We start from the raw sequence: 22583 nt of genomic DNA on the forward strand, positions 1-22583 counted from the left end.
TTTTGACGATATATGCTAGGAGGAAAAACCACTGTGTCTATTTCCTATCCCTGTTTCTTTCAGTGATTGACCTATTGAAGGTTTCAACTTTACGAACTCAGCCATACACAATCACTCTTCATTCCTAGGATTATGGTAATGCGCAAGGAATGTCTAGTCACGAAAGTATGTATAACACCCAACACTTAACATAGGCCTACTTCGTCGGTTTTCAATGGTCGTACTAATATGGCTCCATACAATATATTAAACCGGTTCTATTGTGACATGAGGAGGCTGTTCGAATACATTTTGTATAACTCAATTTTAGAATTCAGCCATTATACATATTCGAAATTATAAACTTTTAGTGTGAAGACGTCAATATAAATATACCCCTTAGACCACCCACGAGGATTAATCACTCAAGCCATCATATCACATCAACTGCAACATTGAGGGACCAACATGTTATCATTGATTAACCAAAACGACATTACGTTACCGTTAAGGTTGTCGGCATGGAAGTCAATACCATGTATACTTCAATGCTATTTTGTTTTTAGAGCTACCTCATCCATTAATAACCCTTCAATTGAGATATGGCTACTTATTTTAAAAGTCCAAGTTTTCATTATGATGGCTTAGTAAGCATTTACTCAAAACCATGACGTGCCGAATGGAACATGTATTTTAGACAGTGTTGTAGGTAGGGATCTGTTCACAGCTGCCAGTGTAACATCACCAAACTAGTTTTGTAGGAATAGATAACACTACTGGCAACTAATTTCGCCAAAAATCTTTATAATCTTTATTAAACATTCTTTGCAATTTGCTTGCGTCCATAAGTGCACCACAGCCACTGCTTTTATGTGCTTTTTATTTGCATGCCAAGAAACACAGAAAATGTGCTATTATTACATCAAAAACCTTTTAGCTAGATAAGCTGACAGAATAAAATCAAACTTTACAGAACTAGCTTTGGTTTCATTATTAAAGATTTAAATATTAGTTTTGTGCTATCTCTTGCAGAACCAAGGGTACAGTGACATAGCTGTATCCAATTGCATAACAAATGTCACAGCTTCCATCTAGTAGACTACTATTAGTAAATTGTTCAAGAAAATGGCGGGTGTTTTTGGCATTTAGTAGAGAGTAATGCAAATATAAACCACTGCACAGCAGGTGTTATTTGTAGACTTGTAGTCAAATGGTAAATTCCTCCATGCTACAGCTCATTGTGGCAGATTTTCACACTCAAGTCACTGTAGCCTAATCATTATTTTATAAGCCTGGTACCACTTTAGAATCACATAGGCATATCCCTTTAGCCATTCTCTACTCATTGGTTAAACAGTTGCCGTAATTAAAGTACTCAGCTTGCAATAGTGGTAAGAGATAAATATGTAGGATATTTTGTTCATATAGAAGGTATGAAGACATGAGAATTACTGATGTTAGGAAATTTATGTTTGTATCTTCAGGTCAAGTATTTAGATTATGATACTGTATTTTTTACTTTTTTTTAAAGTATTGCTTAGAAAAGGATTTCATTATGATTGTTTGCTATTAGTTTTTCAATCATGTGACACTGCGCATGCCATGTTGTGTAGGAGATAATTTATAGCATTTAATTCTGATGAAAATCAGTTATTAAAAGCAAACAAAACTACCGTAAAACCTCTAATTGACCGCCTCCTCTATTTGAACGCCATCTCTATTTGAACGCCACTTCTATTTGAACGCCACCTCTATTTGAACGCCACCTCTATTTAAACGCCACTGCGAGAGCAGGGTTTAAAAATAGAGCGCCACCCTCTATTTTCACGTCACTTTCATTTTACCGCCACTTTGACTACCTATGATCTTTATGAACCCATAATATCAAATGATCAGTAAAAAAGTGTCCACAAAATCATATTAATAAGGAATTGTTTACATTACAATCAATTTTCTTGTCCAACTTCAACGCTTTTCGCTTTTTACTGTTAGATCTCTGAAAGCAACATCATAGAAATAATTAATATCTGTCTCAGGCTATTAGTACTTTCTTGCAGGCCCGCATTGGCCAAGTACTAAGAATTGCAGTCTAAGCTCATTCACTTGGAATTTCCAACAACTAATTTACTAGCAACTAGTGTTCTCTATGGTGATCTCGCCAAATGAGTGATCTTGTGAGACTTTGTGTCATGAGTTTTATATTGTTCGTTGAATAAAGCAAAGGTTTTTGCCTACCATTAACCATAAACGATATATTTATGTAGATTTTGATGCTTGCAATTGATTGCATCTATGCATGCTTTGAGGGTTGTTGATGCTTAAAAGCTCCACAGCTTCGGGGCGCTGCCCCTCACCCCGAAGGGGGCTTACACCGCCCTTAAACCCCCAGGTGTTCATAACTAGTCGCCAAACATTTGAAGCTCCAACTTGCATCCATGGAATACAGAGGCCTGCTTTCTTGTTTAACACGGTCTTAATACTTCGAAGCACATGCATATAAAAACGGTTTGCAAGTTTTGGGCCAAAGGTTACGTTTAGCGAGCAAACTTTTACGCATTGCATTTGGGCTAAATGCAGCGCGTAAAAGTTTTGCTCTGCCAAAAATTGTTTGGACGCTAATATCGACTAGTTCAGCAGTGCAGAAGAAGAGTTAAGGCCAGAAGGTATTGGACAACTAGAAGATGTTCGTTCCATCGAAAGCAACAATCGCAACACAGCTATCCGAGCAAACGATGGAAATATTTTTGTTTTAATAATGTTTATTTTTGTTTCTGCATGTAATATAAGTATGGATCGTTTATGTCATTTGTTCATGAATATATATTTGTATCATTTAATAGATTATCATTTAGGGTCTAACTTATAAATATGCAGATTTATAGCATGTTATTTAATAGCATCCTTGTGGCTATCTTGACACGGCTTACGATGGATCGATGCTCATAACTCCATTTCTATTGCACATAAAAAGCTAGTTTTTGCTGCAAACTGTAGCAAACATATCAATGAGTGCATCAAGCCTTTACTCAACATTATTAAATATAGAAATAAAATGAAAATATGTCTTCAAATTTAGAATGAAACAAAAATTGAAAATGCAAACAATTTGCAAAGAAGGACACAGGCTATAATATCATCGCAGGTCAATTGCAAGCAATAGATATCAACTAGTAGAAATATTTCTCGACACATATTTATCAAGAGATCTCTTGACAAGTTAGAGGTAAGTGAGCAGATTTATTGCATCCAAAAGGTTTAATATCGCTCCTCCGGAGAAAGAGAGCAAACTATAGGCGACATTTGCGGCATCCGTAATAGTTCTAAATATATCGTCCCAAATTTCTGACGAGTCATTTGAAAAATATACCGCCAACTTCTATTGGAACACCGCTTTCAATGAACCGCCACTATAGAGGAAGGGTTGGAAAGTAGAGCGCCATGGCGTTCAATTAGAGGTTTTACAGTATATTTGTTCATATAAGTTAACATGGTTACTCTTAAACTAATGCTGGTTGAAGCATTTTGCGGTGTATTACACACATGTAGGCCTAAATTTAGATACAGAGTTGTGTTATCTGTGCGTTTAAACTGCTGGCATAGATTGTCTACTGTGCTTTGAAATTTCACAAATGTACGTTTTCTTCTGCAGACCCTTAAGTTTATGGTAACCTACTTCTTGGTTGTAATGGTATGGCACCGAAGTCTTGTATACTTACTTACTCACATACCGTATGTTGAAAGGTATGCGTTTACAAATATACATAAAAATATTTGATGTAGTGAAACTCACCGTGATATATTATGTCAGACAAAACATCTTGAAAACAAAATTATTGCCAACCAAACAAATTAAACAAAAGTTTTGTGTTGATTACTGAAGTTGAAAATCATAATAATGAAAAATTTGCCCAGCATTTAAAATGGAGACAAAATGAATGCTATAGCCTTAACAACTATATGATGCAACAGTGGCTGTACTTACAACTACTCCGTCAAACTGGCTAAGCATAAACATTTCTTTATTTGAGCGAATAACTGGCATATAATATGTCCTCAAACTAAGAATCTTGTTACAGCCTCGTAACATATTTATCTTCATGAATTAACGGGTATATTTCATAAAAAGCAGTATAACACTATAGTCGATCTAGTTGAAAATAGATTTGGTTTTCACCGCAATCTTAATTTTGCTGTCACATATAAATATTTGTTACTTCGATTAACCTCAACAAAATTATTGAAAACATTCTAGATGCTATCATTTAGCAGTTCTGACACACTTGCATGGTCCTTTGAGGCACTTTGACCTAGTCGAAAGTCCTTGAAAAGGGGTGATATATGTAATTTAAAGAAGTTGGTTACGATTGGAGTGCTCATTACTAAAGGATTATTGTTGTGATTTGCTCTATGCAAAAGTATAAAATTCCATACCTTTTTGATTCTACAAAATAAATATTGCGGAAAACTACTGAAGAGTTTTTGCAAAGTATCTGTGTTTTTCTTTTAAAAGGTTGATGATGTTGTGTGGGGCAATCCTTCAAGGATTGGGTGTGATTTCTGCTTTATTGTTGCAAGCGGGGCTGTTCACGTTAAGAGCATTGTTGGACAAACCTAGTGGCAAGAAAAGCTGTTGCAACCCTAAATTTGACATTCAATAAAATGTGAAAAACATTCACATTTAAAATAATTATCTGAGCTAAGTTTATGTGATATTGTAAATATAGTATTAGTATTCTATATAGATATATGTTTACACTAGTTGAATGCCCGGCATTGCATGGGTAATGAAAAACAGCATATAAACATAGGCAAGTAATGTAGGTGTCATTGGCTAAGTTTTTTTACTTAATGATTTTGAGTAACTTAAGCTAGTAACACAAGCTAGTAATTAAGCTTATAATTGGGCTTATAATCGTTACGTTACACATCATGATCTCTCAAGCAATCATGATCTTCAATCATGCTAGTAGTAGCCAATAGTATTTTTGCAAGCGCTGTGTATATTAACCAGTGTAATACAAGTATTTGCACAATTATTTTATAGTATGGCAAGTAGGCCGTATGGTGTATTGGATAGCACGCCTGTTTGCAGAATTGGGGTCGGAGTTCCATTCCAAGATAAAGTGGGTTTCGTCCCTAAAACTTATTACTATAACTTGACATCTGAACGACACACTCAGATTTATAATATACAGTGAAACTCGGATAACTCAAACTTCAAGGGACCGAGCAAAAGTGTTCGAATTATCAGAGCGTTCAAGTTATCAGAGCACTGTCACAAGTCCATGTATTTACTTATTTATTAGTAGATACATGTACATATACAAACTATAATATAAATCAAAAGCACAAATGGCTTGTTTCAAATTAAATGCTTCTAATGTAAAGTTTAAAACGTTTTTATCAAAAAGTATAGATTTTTCTATCACTTGAGATTGGTTTGTTGTTTGAGGTGATGTTATTGCCAGGACGTTTTTAGATTGACATTGGCAAAACTTGATCGTTACTGAAATGCTCAAAAGAAAAGACATCTTTTTCTTTTGAGCGTTTTACCCACGATCAATTTTGCCGATTTTTCTTGAAGTTTATGCAAAGATTAGCTTACTTTACCTGGGATTCGTTAAGAGCAACACTCCGAGGCAGTTCAATTAAAAGTTTTACGAGTTTTTACGGTACATTGTATATCACTCAGGCTTTTTGAATGGATACTTATTGAATGTACACACGTATTCTGTGTTTAGGTCAAACGATGAATAGTTTTTTTTAGCTAAGACAACGTATACGTTTAATTACCACAATTTTTAAGATGTTTTAAACATTCAACATTCCGACGTTGATTCAACACGGAATCAACGTCGGAAGGATTTTCGCCACGCAATTACAAAACAAAAACGACATGCTGTTTTTGTTATGTGCGTGGCGAAAATCCTTGCGCGCGTGACCCGGCTAGCCCGTGCTATTCATCGTATACACTGTAGCAGTATAAATCAAATTTCACCAAACCTTTAGAAAAGTCGTTGACAAAAATATTTTGTCGATGGAGGTAGTAACGACGCTTATGAATTACGAAAATTTGAGGTTTTGGCTATGGCTTGGAATAAAGTGATTTTATAAAGCGATATCAACCGTTTCGGTAGCCGTTGGGCAAAAAACAGTTCGAATTAACAGTGTTGAGTTCGAGTTATATAGAGCCATTTATCATTGCGTGGGAACGGACCAAGCAAATCCAGTCGAGTTAACCATGTGTTCGCTATATCCGAGGGCGAGTTATCCATGTTTCACTGTACATGTAGACTACTGAATGCCCGGCGTTGTCCGCGTAATAAAAGAGCCTTTGGACAAAAAATTTATTTTTATTCAACATATGCAACATTTACCATTTTAACTTTTAAACTTCATATCATGAGAAAAAGTGAATTGTGCAGTTTAAATAGATTAAGAGAAAAATAAGACAACTGTAAGGTGCTTAAATGTGAAATAATTAGCAAGTAATGGCTAGATATTCTGTTTTGCTACAATTATTACAATGAAAGATGGCTTGACACTGATATAATTATTACGACCTGAGAGAACAAAATAAAAATCATATGTCGATTTAATAATAACAATGATTACATAGAAGTGTGTGTATAAAAGGGTTACTGTTGTCACCAAAGCTATCCATCTAACCTTTGAATACAGCCACACCTCGACATACAAGCATAATGCGTTCAGAGACTGAACTCGTATGTTTATTAATTCGCATCTCAAAGCACTATTTCTTATGTAAAATACTTAGTAAAAATTAATCTGTTACCATACATGTATTATGAAAAAACAACCTAAGAGGATATTACGGTGGAAAAAGTGTTTTTATTATTAAAAACAAATTCAGTACCTACACTAACAATTTTTCAAATACTTATTTAGTTGTTATGATCTGCAATAAAATGTAACATCACTATGTACTCTATTGTCTGGTGGTTTTACCTTCAAGGCAAATGTTGTTGATAACGGCAGCCTGAGAGAGACTTGGGAGCAACGCGTTCAGCACACTAAACTTTTGTTACCCTGCGTAGAAACTTTGAATTTAACTTCAATGAATTTAGCTTGCTAAACGCACACTCGCAGCTAAATTTTAATCTTTTTCTAAACTTTAATTTTGTCGTCATATTTTTTAGTATCTGTTTATGGTTATGCGCTTTTGCCTTACGTTCGCTATAACTGCTAGCCAACCTGCTGAAAACTTTATTTCAAAGTGATTCGAGGAGAGACCGAGCGATGCTGTTCTCGAGAGGGGCCTGTCGCATGTTTGACCATATAGTGTAGTGGCCATTGGGAACCGGCTCGTATCTCAAATATAACTCATACCTGAAATGTAACTCGTACCTCAAATATAACTCGTATCTCAAATATAACTCGCACCTCAATTATAACTCGTACCTCAAATATAACTCGTACCTCAAATATAACTTGTACCTCAACTATAACTCGTACCTCAAATATAACTCGTACCTCAAATATAACTCGTACCTCAAATATAACTCGTACCTCAAATATAACTCGTATCTCAAATATAACTCGTATCTCAAATATAACGCGTACCTCAAATATAACTCGTACCTCAAAGAAAAAACTTGCTAGAAACTCAGCACCTCCTATCTCGAGTTTTTTCATATGCTGGTGCACTCGTATATAGAGATATGACTGTACAACAATACTGGTACCTCTTGATAGGCTACTGGTACGAATGTAAAAATGAGATATCGGACTGTCTTTGTCAGAGGCTTTGACTGACCGAACGGAAAAAGAATGTAGGCGCAATTCCTACTCAAAATAATACAACAGTCCAGGTGTAAAAGTTATAAATTTAATAGTTCTTTGCAATTGCCATGAAGAACTGGAACTTGGAGCTGGTAATAGAACATTTGAAATTGAAACATCACATTTGAAAATTACTTATTAAAAAAATAGGTAATCAGTTTTGAAAAATATTTACAAAGCAAACCATACGCAGATGGTAATATTAATTAATAATACAATGCGCATCCTCATTTATCGATAAAGACACCATAGATAAAATAGCTAAGAATGATAGGAACTGCTTAGACTTGTGGATAGGTGCTCGTGTGTGCAATCTTCATGAGTTTAAAGTGCATTTTTCCTTCCTAAAACTTTATCGGTAAAACTGGACAGATGACAAACTTTGAGATTTATATGTGTAGATTATGATTATTATGCAATTATTATATCCAAGTTTGTGAGGGTTCGGAATAGAATAGGGCATTTATACGGTACAACGCGGAGTAAAAAAGTTTCTACTTGTGAAATAACTTCTCGAACGAATTACTTTCGTAAGTAGAGGCTCCACTGTATGTAGTTTATAAAACATATTGGAGAAAGTAGAAGCTTCTCACTTAGTGGTTAATGACATAGCTGAGCTATAAGTACCAGCTATGGATGAAGAGTTTTATTACCTCTCTTGCGCTCGTTAAACTGAGATGCATCTGTTGAGCTTAAGGAGTGCTGGACTTGAGGGTAGGTGTCACTGCAAACATTTTGTCATAGAACTCCTACACCGATACACAGGGTATGTGACGTCAAGCGAGTCTCCACTTACGTTCATCTCGATATATGAGCACGTATTTGACTCTACAGCTGACAATTGTCAGCATACAACATTGGAAGGCTTTACTTACATTCTAGTTTCTTGAGTGAAGATTAAGATTCTGGTGAAAATTAATAACTGTAGAAATATAAAATAATATGAAATATATAATCTAAGTTAAACTTTTTTTAGTGTTAATTAGAGTAAGTAATGCCATGTCTCTCTGTCACCATAAGATTCCTCTCAATCTGCACCCTGCTGAGTCTACACTACTGTTTCTAAGTCTTCGATGAAAAAACATTTCCAAACTCTTTATTATTGAACATATGTATTGTTTGTGAGTTCTTTAGGCCAAGGCTACAGGTTGGATTTATTGGAATACAGTGCTATTTGCATAAAAAAATTTTGCTTCGACGAAACACAGTTTTGACATAGGAAGCAAATCTCAGAATGAATTGACTTTTCAAGTTAATGTTTTATGCGTTTATTGTAGTGGAATTTTTGAAAATCTCTACAATCATAAATACAGTTTCTTGAGCAATTTTAACAGGCTCATCCTTTTATGTGATGCTTATGCATTGTTCAACTATTAGATTTCAGAAAAATGATATGAAAACCTGTGCATGATAATTTTACCTGCACACAAAGTGTCACTTAGCGCATTCGATTCAGGTTTTTGTTGATAATGTCGGCCAATTATCAATGGCAATGCGAGGATGTGCAAAATAGCCCACAAAAATGGAAATAATAAAATAATTAATTTTATTGCTTATGGAGAGCTTATGAACAGGAATCAATGTTATCTTTTCAACCAATTTACGCATGATCTATATTATGATGGAGCTTTTCGTTATAAATCAAGAGTTGCTCGTTTGTTTGTAGGCGTAAGTTGTGATTCGTGCATGAAGGCTAACTTCAAAGGCAGGAGATACAAATGCTTAATATGCTATGACTATGACTTGTGCGCAGTGTGCTATGAGGTGGGAGTGACAACAGGGAGGCATTCTACAGACCATGCAATGCAGTGCATTCTCACTAGAGCTGACTTTGGTACATTTCTTTCCATACTATTTTTCCTTCTCTTCAATTTAGATTGCATCTTCGTAAGATCAATATCATTGTCTATGTATAGCGCAGAACTTAACAACGAGGTTGAGTCTGCATTTGCGACAAAGTACGCAGTTTCTTGTTTGTCTGAGACATTTTTCTCTAATCTCCCATATGAGTTATTTATTATCCAAAATAGCATCCATGAAAAATAACGTAATCCTGGATAGGTTTCCGCAAATTTTAAAAGGTGACCAGGCAGTTACTGTAGAGCTGATACTTATCGAGTATGCTTTAGCTCGTTTCACACATTTGGTTCATGTATCATTTATAGACCATTCTTGTTTTCCTTTATAATTTTTTCGTTAAAAATTGTACAAGTTTTCTTTTAAAATCAGGGTTGTTCTACGGAGGTGATGCCGCACCCACAGATCATCCACAGTCATTCACATGTCCTTACTGTGGCACTATGGGTTTCTCAGAGAGTACCTTATCTGAACACGTGACTGGACAACACAGCGACTCCGCCACTGAAGTAGTGAGTGTTGCAATTCGCGTCATCGAACTTGTCATAGATGACATTGATTGTGAATTCAGGTGTTTGATTCTTCGTTTATCTTAGCGCAAGATTTAGCACAGGAACTTCTAAGCTAGTATTATGATAGATAATACTCATTACTATAATATTTATTATTATTTTTGCCAATAATAAAATTATTGACAAAAATACTACTAAAAAGTTAATCACTAGCAACAATTTGTGATCAGCTAGATTAAGATGCGCTTGCTATGTGGAGTTGCGCTCTCTTTAAACCTGTCTTCTCAACATAAAGATGACAACTCCCACCATAAACTTTTCCAGTTGATTCATTGCAATATTTAATATAATTACCAGCAGGCTCCTCGGTGTTAAATTCACTAAATTTATAATAACAGCTTTACATTTGCTTATGTTTCCATCACATACTTGTGTGGTTGCTGGTTAATTTTTAACTGTGAGGTAGAGGTAGCAGTAGATAAGTTGATTTGTGAAAGGCCTGTGTTGTCTACTATCATACTATGTCTATGTAAAGTGTGTTTAAATGCTTATGTGTATATGTTTGTAAATTTATGTGTGTATAGATGTATATGCATGCAAATGTGTGTATACATGTATATGCATGCAAATGTGTGTATACATGTATATGTATGTAAACAAAGGATGCATGTAAATATAAGCATGTATGCGTGTAAAAAGATATATGCATGTATACAATTATAGATATGTAAATGTATACTTGTAAATATGTTTATACGTAAATATATTTATACATAGTATATATACTAAAATATACAGAGTAGTTGGCTGATAGTCAATCATTACAAATTTGTTTCAAGCAGATATAGATCCGCTCTCATCAGGCGATGTACATGTACATATATACGTTTAATATATATGTATAATTTTCTACTTGAAACATATGGCTGCTCAATAAAATAATACAATATGAAATTAAATTATTAGTGATACAATACAATATCCATTACTAAAACTTGAGACTAAAATCGCTTTGTTACTGTTAGTTTCATTCATGTGAAAAGACGGATGCTCATCAGATAAAGTTATGCAGAATCTACTGCATCGCTTACAAGTTGAATGATAAAAGTATACAGAAAATATGATTGCCTAAATAATTGTCGATTTTAACTTATATTTTCTATTGTCTGCCGGTATTACTGAGCTCATTTTGACCATCAAGGCTGACCATTTCTGCCTGACATATAATGTTCAACTTTTCCCAAAAACAGAGGGTGCATTGGAATATGTACTGGCTACAGACTCTTGCTTTTTGGACTATTCAGTGTATAATATGTTCAATTAGCTGGTCTTCTAGCTGACACGGATAATTGCTAAACTCAGTAGTTCTTTTCTTTCCATGCCTAAATGAGTGTATGTGATACTTGAATCTGGTCTCGCTAGTGTTGTGGGTTTAGTGTTGGCAGTTAGTCCTATATATGTTTTGCATGTTCCGTTGTCACAGTTATAGTACCTCTTTGGTGAGACAACTTCCAACCGGTGTAAAGTTGCATCTTCTCTTTCTGGTGTTTTTCTGTGTTTTGGATAATATTGTTTTATTAATATTTCCACTTTCTAGACTATCTCAAACATTGGTATATTGCTGTTAGGATGATAACCGTAATGTTCGGTTTTACAGATTTGTCCAATATGTGCAGCTCTCCCCGGTGGTGACCCTAACATGGTTTCTGATGACTTCCAAGACCATCTCGCTATGGAACATCGCGGCAGAGAAGGTAGTGGTGTATTGTTCGAGTCTGAATTGCCAGGAATGCACCGGGCGCAACGAAGGTCGGGCGCATCTGTCAGGAGAGGCGGAAGGAGTCGACATTTGACACAGTCTGTTCCGACAACCACTGCATCGAGTACTCCTTCAGCAGCTATGCTGAGGGAGCCAATGGATCCCATAGCCGGTCAGAGCTAGTTTAGTTATAGCTTTACTCATTGTCCTCCAGATTTTAATGGTGGTCAAAGATTCAGACTTGCATTTTCATACCTGCAGGCCATGCAGATTGTCTGTTTGGTCTACCTATTTATCTACATTTTAAAGAAGAGAAGGACTAATAAGATGGCTATTGTATTCTCTTCTTATGACTATAGTACATAAATATGATTATTTTCTTTTTCTTTTAGAATTACTTTCACATCTTTCTGGAGTGCACAATCGAATGAGAGGCACACCGCAACAACTTAGGGAAATACAGATGCAGTTGGAGGCTGAGCGCCGCGCAATCAGGTACAGTATTAGGCATATATTATGGGTTTGACCATGGTAGCTCTGCGCACGAGAGTATCCCAGATTTTGTTATTTTACTACTAGATGCTATACAAGCTATTAGAGATGTATACGTGTCAGCAGCTCTTGCAATGAACTTTTTAGTGCATAATCGCTGTCTTGAATGGATAGTCAGCAACTCTGGTCATGGACATTTGCGTGTAATAACAGCGAGAGCAGTACCAAACCACTGGTGATTTTAATATTCAATTACTCTGATATTTAAAAGAAATCTCCTTTGTAAGGCTTCGAATTAATCCTTTTTTTGTTAGTTCAACTAAATACTAAAGTGATTAATATTGGATAATCTTATAGCCTGCGTTGCAAATTGTTAGAGCTTCAAAGTTTTTATTTCATTTTAAATTTAAAAGCGTATTTTCATTTTATAACTATATTTAACAAGATTGCATAAAAGCTCATTGCACTCATCGACATGTTTGCTACAGTTTGTAGCCAAAGCCGGCTTTTTACGTGCAATAGAACAGGAGTTACGAGTGTAGATCCAATGTAAGCTGAGTCCAGATTACCGCAATCATGCTATCAAATAATATGCTATAATTCTGAAAATTTATAAGTTATGAAAATAATAATCTTTCAAATTCTAAAAATATAGATATTTGTAAGTAATGAGGTCACACAAACTAATCATAGTTATAATACATGCAACAACCAAAAACTAACATTTTTAAAACAAAAATATTAGTATCGTTTGTTCAGCCAGTTGCGTTTTGATTTTTGTCTCTGTTTGGAACCATTTCATATTCTTCTGGCTGTTCAATACCTTCCACAATGTCTTCTGACCTTAACCCGTCTTCTGCAAAGCTAAGCTAGTTGATATTAGCGTCCAAACAATCATTAGCAGAGAAAAACTTTCACGTTATGTCATTTTGAATAGAAACTTCAAGCACAAATAAAGAGAAACCGCGTGTAATCAAAATAGCATAAAATTGAGAGCCTCGAAATATGCAGTAGCACATTTTCCATCATAAATGCGAAAACCTTTTCCCATATACATTGAAGTATCAAGACCGCGTAAAAAAGACTACTATTAGCCTGATAGTTACTAATTATTTCTATGGTGTTGCGACTGAAATTGTTAACAAAAGATCTAAAGACTTGGAGTTCGAAAACGGACTTTGTTACGAACAGAAACAATGAACAGAATTAATTGTTATTGATGTAATCGAGTCATTATTGGTACGATTTTGTGGACACTTTTCTGCTGCTTTCTCTATGGGTTCGTAAAGATTACGAGTGTCAAATGGTGGCGGCCAAATAAAGGTGGCATTCAAATACAGGTTTTATGGTAGCTGTTGTAAAATGATTAATGGCTAAATGTTAAATACTGGGCTGTGTCAAAGATATTTTTTGGCAGCAGATAGCTGAGAAAATTCAGTTGTAAAATGGCAGACAGTAAAAGTGGGGAAGTTGGGTCTTTCAATTTAATTCTTTCCCATCTTTATCTTTTGATAATTATGAAAGTATTGTTTTTGTATGATGATGGCCTTTGTTGATTTGTTCCGGTATTTGCTTCATTCGCTTCAACTGTCATATGCAAACGCTTACAACAAATAAATATAGAATTCCCTTTTATTTGCTTTAGCACCTAGAAAACAGCAAAGAATACTTTAAACAACTATCCACAACATGGTAATAAATTTGTTACAAAAAAACGGCAAATTAACTAAAGGCAAAACTTAATTTATATGCAATTATTAATATCAATATTAATTTAGCAATAATTCGTAAAAATATGTTTTGTTGTTCTGTGATAAATACCCAAATAAAATGAGTAGGTTTAATTAGAAAAATTAGAAACTAGAAAATTTTTTATACTTGGAATAAATTAGCGCAAGTTATCTTAGTTTGTAAATATTGCTTATTTATTTTGTTGTTTCAATTTTTTACTAGTCTTTTCATTCTCTGTAGTGTTTCAATTAGTTGAAGCTGTTGTATATTGTATAACTGGCTGTTGTATATTGTATAACTAGCTGTTGTATATTGTATAACTAGCTGTTGTATATTGTATAACTAGCTGTTGTATATTGTATAACTAGCTGTTGTATATTGTATAACTAGCTGTTGTATATTGTATAACTAGCTGTTGTATATTGTATAACTAGCTGTTGTATATTGTATAACTAGCTGTTGTATATTGTATAACTAGCTGTTGTATATTGTATAACTAGCTGTTGTATATTGTATAACTAGCTGTTGTATATTGTATAACTAGCTGTTGTATATTGTATAACTAGCTGTTGTATATTGTATAACTAGCTGTTGTATATTGTATAACTAGCTGTTGTATAGTGTATAACTAGCTGTTGTATATTGTATAACTAGCTGTTGTATATTGTATAACTAGCTGTTGTATATTGTATAACTAGCTGTTGTATATTGTATAACTAGCTGTTGTATATTGTATAACTAGCTGTTGTATATTGTATAACTAGCTGTTGTATATTGTATAACTAGCTGTTGTATATTGTATAACTAGCTGTTGTATATTGTATAACTAGCTGTTGTATATTGTATAACTAGCTGTTGTATATTGTATAACTAGCTGTTGTATATTGTATAACTAGCTGTTGTATATTGTATAACTAGCTGTTGTATATTGTATAACTAGCTGTTGTATATTGTATAACTAGCTGTTGTATATTGTATAACTAGCTGTTGTATATTGTATAACTAGCTGTTGTATATTGTATAACTAGCTGTTGTATATTGTATAACTAGCTGTTGTATATTGTATAACTAGCTGTTGTATATTGTATAACTAGCTGTTGTATATTGTATAACTAGCTGTTGTATATTGTATAACTAGCTGTTGTATATTGTATAACTAGCTGTTGTATATTGTATAACTAGCTGTTGTATATTGTATAACTAGCTGTTGTATATTGTATAACTAGCTGTTGTATATTGTATAACTAGCTGTTGTATATTGTATAACTAGCTGTTGTATATTGAAAATTACTTCATATGCCGAGACAAATATTTTCCGCATATAAGCTGGTTTTAGAACTCAAAATCTTTTTTCTAAAATAATGGTGTTCGGCTTATATGCGCGTAACTCTGATTGAAAGCAAACGAGATGGCATCATGCTAACATACTTTTGACAACAATTTGAACCTTTGTTAACTCAACTTTATTAATAAAAGTAAAACAGCAATAATGGTTACCACTGCCATTAATTCTTTCGCTACCAAATAAAGTTTTATGGAAACATTTAAATATTTGATAAAACCAAATACAGTCAAACATGGATAACTCGAACTTCACGGGACCGAGCGAAAGTGTTCGAATTATCAGAGCGTTCAAGTTATCAGAGCACTGTCACAAGTCCATGTATTTACTTATTTATTAGTAGATACATGTACATATACAAACTATAATATAAATCAAAAGCACAAATGGCTTGTTTCAAATTAAATGCTTCTAATGTAAAGTTTAAAACGTTTTTATCAAAAAGTATAGAGATTTTTTTATCACTTGAGATTGGTTTGTTGTTTGAGGTGATGTTATTGCCAGGACGTTTTTTAGATTGACATTGGCAAAACTTGATCGTTGTTGAAATGCTCAAAAGAAAAGACATCTTTTTCTATTGAGTGTTTTACCTATGATCAATTTTGCCAATTTCTTTTGAAGTTTATGCAAAGATTACCTCACTTTACCTTGCTTCCGAAGGGCGATCGCTAAGCGGATGTTTGGTATAAATCAAATTGCACCAAACCTTTAGAAAAGTCGTTGACAAAAATATTTTGCCGATGGAGGTAATAACGACGCTTATGAATTCCGAAAAGTTGAGGTTTACCTCTATGGCTTGGAATAAAGTGATTTTCTAAAGCGATAACAACCGTTTCGGTAGCCGTTGGGCAAAAAACAGTTCGAGTTAACAGTGTTAAGTTCGAGTTATCTATAGCAATTTATCATTACGTGGGAACGGACCAAAGAAACCGTTCGAATTAACCATGTGTTCGAGCTATCCGTGGGCGAGTTATCCATGTTTGACTGTATTTGACATTAGCGCATATAAGTAGTCATAACATTTGCCCAAATTAATTAGCATAAAATTGTACACCTTCTGATGACATAAACAGGCCACACAAATGCGCTGCAGAATGAGATCAGACACTTTTTTGTCCTCTTCATACTATCGTGGTGGACATGTTCCAAGTGGGATGAGTTACCACTATTACTATAACTTACAGCGTTATTATTACTGTTACACATAAATACTGTCACTACTATTATTGCTCAATAGATAATCATCAGAAGTCCATTGATCTACACTTTGTGAAACTTACATAGCTGTATTGTGTCTTATCACCGGGAAGAAGACGTCTTCACCATAATAAGAGCCGTGTCTGGCCATGGCCACGCTAAGAGTTAAAAATATTGCCTCGCACAGGAATTGAACTTGTGTACTCCGAGTTACAGACCAGCTCTTTAACCGCTACACAACTTGGCCAATGATGCCTCAACTGATTACTCATTATGGTCTCACACGGTGCACAGGCCTGCCAAGTCAGGCATACTAGTAGCTATAAAATGTGTTTTTGCAAAGTGAGACTAAGGTCAGTGTGAAGTGCGAACATGTTTTCCATTGGCTCGACGCAAACAGATGATTGTTTCCTTTCAAATAAGCGGATATGCAATATGCTAATTATATATTTACTCGCCAATCAGAAACATTTTGTACTTGGCCTGCAACAGCCGCTCTTTTTGAATAATATTTTGCTTTGATAGGTATGTGCGGCGTCTTATGGTTTATATGGTTGGCTTATCTGCGAACTCTTATAAAATCCTTGATTTCAGGGCCATTTTTCTAGGGTCGGTGATATGCGGGGACATACATAAATGCCTCATCAATCTCAAATTTCTCAAAGATTTCAAATTTTACGTCATATGTCAAACTTATGATCAAAAGTTGAGGTTGACTACTCATAATAATGACTCTATTGTATTATAACATCATTGTTCAATGGATTAGTTAAAAGAGGACACCGATGACTATCTTATTGAACATTTGTTCAGTACTTGGAGTTGTTTTTCATGTAGTTCTGACTAATTTTTAAATGATTTAGAATTTGAATTGTACACACCATACAAGCGATTGAATTTATTATATATTTTTTGATACGCACAGTTGATTGATTATATTTTAGTCGTGTCAGGTTGCTACTTTTACTTCAAATAAAAAAGTGATCTGGGCCCAGCTTTGATAACATCTACATGTATATGTTGTCGACTTGGTGATTTCATATTGTCCGATATCTGACATTTGTTGTTCATTTAAAATGTGCAGTCCTTCACAAACCATTTATTTAGTTTGAGCCCAAGTTCAACTGTGTGAGCTTTGCACATTTTGTTGCAAGTTGCTGGGCATAGGTATCACAGCGGAATAAAAACTTTGTCTTGTAGAATTCCAACAGAGAGTCTTGCATCTTATAGGGATCATCTCCAGCGCCTTCCACGAAGGGCTGGAATGATGTATGAACCTGGGTTACACCCCAATTCTTCTAATGCCGAAACTCCACGCAGTTCAGCCAGTGCTCAGGCATCAACATCCTCTACTTCCAGTCGAACTGAGACAAAACTGTTAAGCAAGTGAGTGATAGTTGGGTTATTAAACATTTTAGTGCTTGTTGTGCGATCGCCGTACGAATATCACATGACATTCCTTTCAATGACATACCGATCGTTTTTGATACATAATTTTTTCATTACATAATCAGCTCAAATCGCCAGTATGCAATTGTCACAAACAAATGTTTTTTCTACATTACTAGCTGCTGCCATGAAATGACCGCAAATAGCTAGATAAATACCATAGATAGTTTTACTATTACACTGCCCAGGATATAAACTAAGAAATTATAAATATTTAGGATATGACTTGCAGGCTAATGATGTTTGACAATTTGGTTTGGTGAATGTATCTAATATTGAGTGCCGCTAGCTATCAAATGAAATGAGAATATTTTTGTACATATTGTCAAATAATAATTATGGTGAATAAGCAAGCCCAAATTCAAGCTGCTGTTACTGTGTGTGTTTGATTATTATAATTTTCAGACTAACAGAAGTATAGCTGTTTAAAATAGTCTAAAGCAAGGTTTCGAGTGTTTCAAAGTTGCAGAAATGTAGATTTGTACAGTATATGACACGCTTGCTAATAAAATTAGTGGTGTAAAGTTGCACAAAATCGCAACAGGATGGGTTTTACCGTACTTTTCAGACTATAAACCACACCCTTATATAAGCTGCATCTGCTTTATTTTCCAAAAAACGACAATAAAACTAGAAATTCCATTGTCATACAGCCCACGACCAAAGTGATATTGGAAAAAAGAAAGGGCACTGATGGTTGAGAAATGCAATATTAGCAGTCAAATGGCACTGCTGTGCAATAGGATGACTGCAATGGTAGCTGTAATGTACTGGGTGTGGGTGTTATTATATACAACAAACAGCAATAATGAAAGGAAAAGATTGTATGTTTATATCTCTCCCCCTGCAATAGGAGAAATGCAATATTGGCCAATATTAGAAGTAAAATGCACTGATATTATTAGAATAATCAATATTATTAATATAGTAATAATATAAAACCAATGCACAATTTTGTTTACATTTAAAAACGTCATAGCGATATCAAGAAGTTGTGATATTTATATAGATTTTTAGAAAATCTGTACTACGTAGTCATTGTTCTGTAGTCATCCAAATTTATAATTAAATATCGTAATAATCCCATGAGAATCGTTAGAAAAAATATCGTCATTTCCTTTACTTACACTGCATTGGACATCAGTTAGAATACCAAAGTACTCAAGTGTCTAAAATGTCAATTTGAAATCGGCAAAAATGAAACGATTTCGGTACTCCTACATTAATTACAGAAACCGTCGACAATGCCATAGACTGGTGAAATGTGCACGTTAATTTTTCGTGAAATGCACACGATTTAATCGTTATATTCTCTGTCGCCCGGCGTTTCAATTTCCGGTCTTAACTTTTATTAAACCAAGCTTTTCAAGCGTTTTGTGACGATTTTCGTCCAAATAAATCTGTCTATTTGTGTATAATCCGATCAGATGGGCAAGTTTTTAGAGAATTTCGATAATTTACAAAGACTTGGTAACATATTTAAATAGGCCTATATGTGTTTTGTATCGTTATTATACTTCAACTAATCTACAAAACGATGGTTAAATTTGTTGATGAAATTTTGTTACAAGGGTTCGTCTCATTGTTGATGAATAATTTTCGTAAGTTGTGTGCACATGCATTTATCATAACAACTCCCAAACTTCGCATCCGCCCGTTTGGTCGTGGGGCAATACATAGGCCGCACCTTTGTATAGGCCGCAGAACTCAGGACGATGCTTTTCAACACGGCAGCAACTTTCCTGTTTAAAATGGAACAGTGCCTAACGGCACAGTTTCGTATTAATCGATGCTTTTTAACCTAGTGCCTAACAGAATAGTACCGTTAGGCATTGTTTTGTATTTTCTTTCACCGCTAGAGACACACTAACCGGAGATTCTGGTTAATGCGCCCTAGCGATGGAAGAAAAAGCCACAGAATAGCCGCACCCTTATATAGCCGCATGGCTCAAACCATCAGAAAAAAGTAGCGGCTAATAGTCCGAAAAGTACGGTAACTCTTTCACTACCACATTGAATTCTGACCTTCGAATTAATTCGATTCGAAGGTCTTATCTGCATTCGAATTAATTCAAACAGATTATTTGAAAACTCGATATACCATTAGTATTTATGCAGATATCGTTTTGGTGTAAAATGCATCTTGTTCAGAACAGAATTCTCTACAAGATGAGTATAAAATTGTTCAGTGAATCCCACTTTTGCAAATTTCCTTACGCTTCCTTTGCATTGAAAGAACGCAGTAACTTTATCATGGCGATTTGGTTTTCCCTGTTTTGAAAAATGATTAGAAATGGAATTGCTTAGCAAAAATATATTTGATTGGTTGCACATGATTAGCAACAAGATTGTTTCGTTGGAGACAAAATTGGTCTAGCTTATGTGTAGGCTTCGTAATGAAAAGAAAAGTGAAACCCTGTTGATAAGCCGATACATCGGCTTACGATCTGTACTTCTATTACAGTAGCGAAATAGTTATAAGACTTGTTTAACCATTAAACTGACAGCATTTTACAATTACATCTATTTATAGCAATATAATCATAATTCATTTTTAGCAATTATTTTCATGTTAGAAGAACAAGAAACTAGCTTTGGAGGTGAAAAAATTTGCAATGTAAGCTCCAAACGGTGACATAAGGTAATCAATTTTTCGACAAAACATAAACTTATGAATTACTCTATGTCAAAGCTGACTATTAGGCAATGCAAGAATGCGAGACGAGCGCTTGGCCAGCCACAATTTGTATACCTTTTTGCCATGTAGTTGCCATGATTATCAAACATACCAGATTCCACAAATACGCTCCACATTAACTCTCGAGGGGTGATTATAGAATTACAATAAGCGGCTTGTGCCTACATCTTGTGGAGTGCTTTAGCAAGAAATTCTTCCGTCACACATACAGGAAAATAAATAAAAAACCCATAACCATTAGCATTTCGCAGAAGCCATGTTTAAAACCTATCAACGCCTGATCAGCTTTTATGAATAAGAGTTTTAAATGGTCAGCTTTTAGATAATCTAGTTTAAGAAAAGAGCAATTCAAATAATAATTACTTAGCATCGGTTTCCAGTCAATATTTTGCAAAGATGGTGAATCTTTTTACGTCCTAGAAATGTTGATAAAGCCTGATACTGTATTCGGTCGAAATTACACAAAACCATTATTAAAACCTTGATATGTAATGATTTTATCTGCTGTTGTTGTAACCTTTAGTGTTAACCATTTCAGTGCACCTTTAAAGTAATGCTTAAAACATCATCATTATTCTTTACAGATACTTGAGTGAAAGTAAACCTGTAGGGCGCGATCTGGAAGAGAAGGAGAAAACGAAGGCCGAACAAAGCTTGTTTATACAGGAAGTGTTATTGGCTACTCTCACTAACACAAGTCTATCAAGTAAAGAGTCGAAAGAATGTGTGTCATCGGACATTGTGTCAGCTGGTGGTGAAGCCACAGCTTTAGTTAGCTCAATCACTAATCTATCAGATGCTTCTGAGACGCACAAAGTTGATAAAAGCCATCAATAGCGTAGGATTTAGTGGATAACTTCTGTTAGGATGTTCCAAGTACTGTGTTATTTTTCAATGTTAATCTGCTGAAGCAAAATTACTAATTAAATAACAGCTGGGCTAGCTTATTGTATCAAGTGAAGTGGAAGATTTCACTGCAATATGGTGTTTGATTTGGTTTAACGTCAGCATTGCACTGCTCTTAATTATCCTATTTTATTTATATAAAGAATGTCTTAATGCCAGATTTTTTCCAGCTGATTAAATGAAACAAGGTGTTGATGTAAGCGCATCATAAATGTGAACTAGTTGTACATTTTTATTTCAAGACATGAATCCTCAAGTAGATTTCTTGTTGGTAAGCTTGAATTTTGCAGTCATGAGATGATAGTTTAGATAAAAATAAAACAAAACAAAGTGCGCACATGAATAAAGTGAGATAAGTACAGGCCACAGATCTGGAAGTCTCGATGGCGGTGTTACAAACATCCCACAAATCGCCAACACTGCCATGCCGACTCCAGAAAGGGATAGCTGCAACAAACAAAGTAGCAGCTACACAGCCATATTGTAAAGACCATAACAAAATACAATATATTGTACAAGTCTCAGAATGGAAATTCAGCACATGACTTCCCTCCAACGAGGGAATTAGCACTGTATTACTCTTCAGATGCTAAATAAAGCTAATAAATGTTCCCATATCGTAAGGCCTGCAAGTGCATACCTGCATAGTGCTAGTGAGTGAGTAGGCTTCCCTGTCCAACCAGATCATCACCGAGAGAAAAGAGCCTGTTGTGCCCAAAGTTGCAAGAGACAATCCATCTTTCAACAGCAGGGGCAGCATGCTGAAACCAGTGAAGAGAAGTTGTTACATTGTTAAAAAACAGGACTTGTCGCAATGCAGTTATGAGTCTATCAGAACCTGCTTTCAAAGCTCTACAG

General features: G+C 34.8%; 2 protein-coding genes across 3 annotated transcripts in view; one reads left to right on the plus strand and one right to left on the minus strand.

Annotated features, from left to right (window-relative positions):
* LOC137392733 (E3 ubiquitin-protein ligase KCMF1-like) lies at positions 1–21947 on the plus strand. 2 transcript variants are annotated; one of them, XM_068079051.1, is made up of 7 exons: positions 1–165; positions 9449–9616; positions 10012–10151; positions 11809–12082; positions 12303–12405; positions 17873–18058; positions 21404–21947. In XM_068079051.1, exons 1-7 carry the CDS (start codon positions 150–152, stop codon positions 21654–21656), a joined length of 1140 nt encoding a protein of 379 aa, XP_067935152.1. In that variant the 5' UTR covers positions 1–149; the 3' UTR covers positions 21657–21947. The 2 variants fall into 2 exon arrangements, with proteins under 2 accessions (XP_067935152.1, XP_067935153.1); XM_068079052.1 differs by having other exon boundaries at positions 17903–18058; positions 21404–21790.
* The window catches only part of LOC137392732 (dolichyl pyrophosphate Man9GlcNAc2 alpha-1,3-glucosyltransferase-like), a 22420-nt gene continuing 21776 nt past the window's right edge, over positions 21940–22583 (minus strand). The window contains exons 13-14 of the mRNA XM_068079050.1: positions 22366–22486; positions 21940–22172 (exon numbers count right to left, since the gene is read on the minus strand). Coding sequence (XP_067935151.1) covers positions 21978–22172; positions 22366–22486 — 316 coding nt within the window. The 3' untranslated portion in view covers positions 21940–21977. The remainder of the gene's footprint in view (positions 22173–22365; positions 22487–22583) is intronic.

Source organism: Watersipora subatra, chromosome 4 (genome assembly GCF_963576615.1).
Source record: "Watersipora subatra chromosome 4, tzWatSuba1.1, whole genome shotgun sequence".
Taxonomy (NCBI): domain Eukaryota; kingdom Metazoa; phylum Bryozoa; class Gymnolaemata; order Cheilostomatida; family Watersiporidae; genus Watersipora; species Watersipora subatra.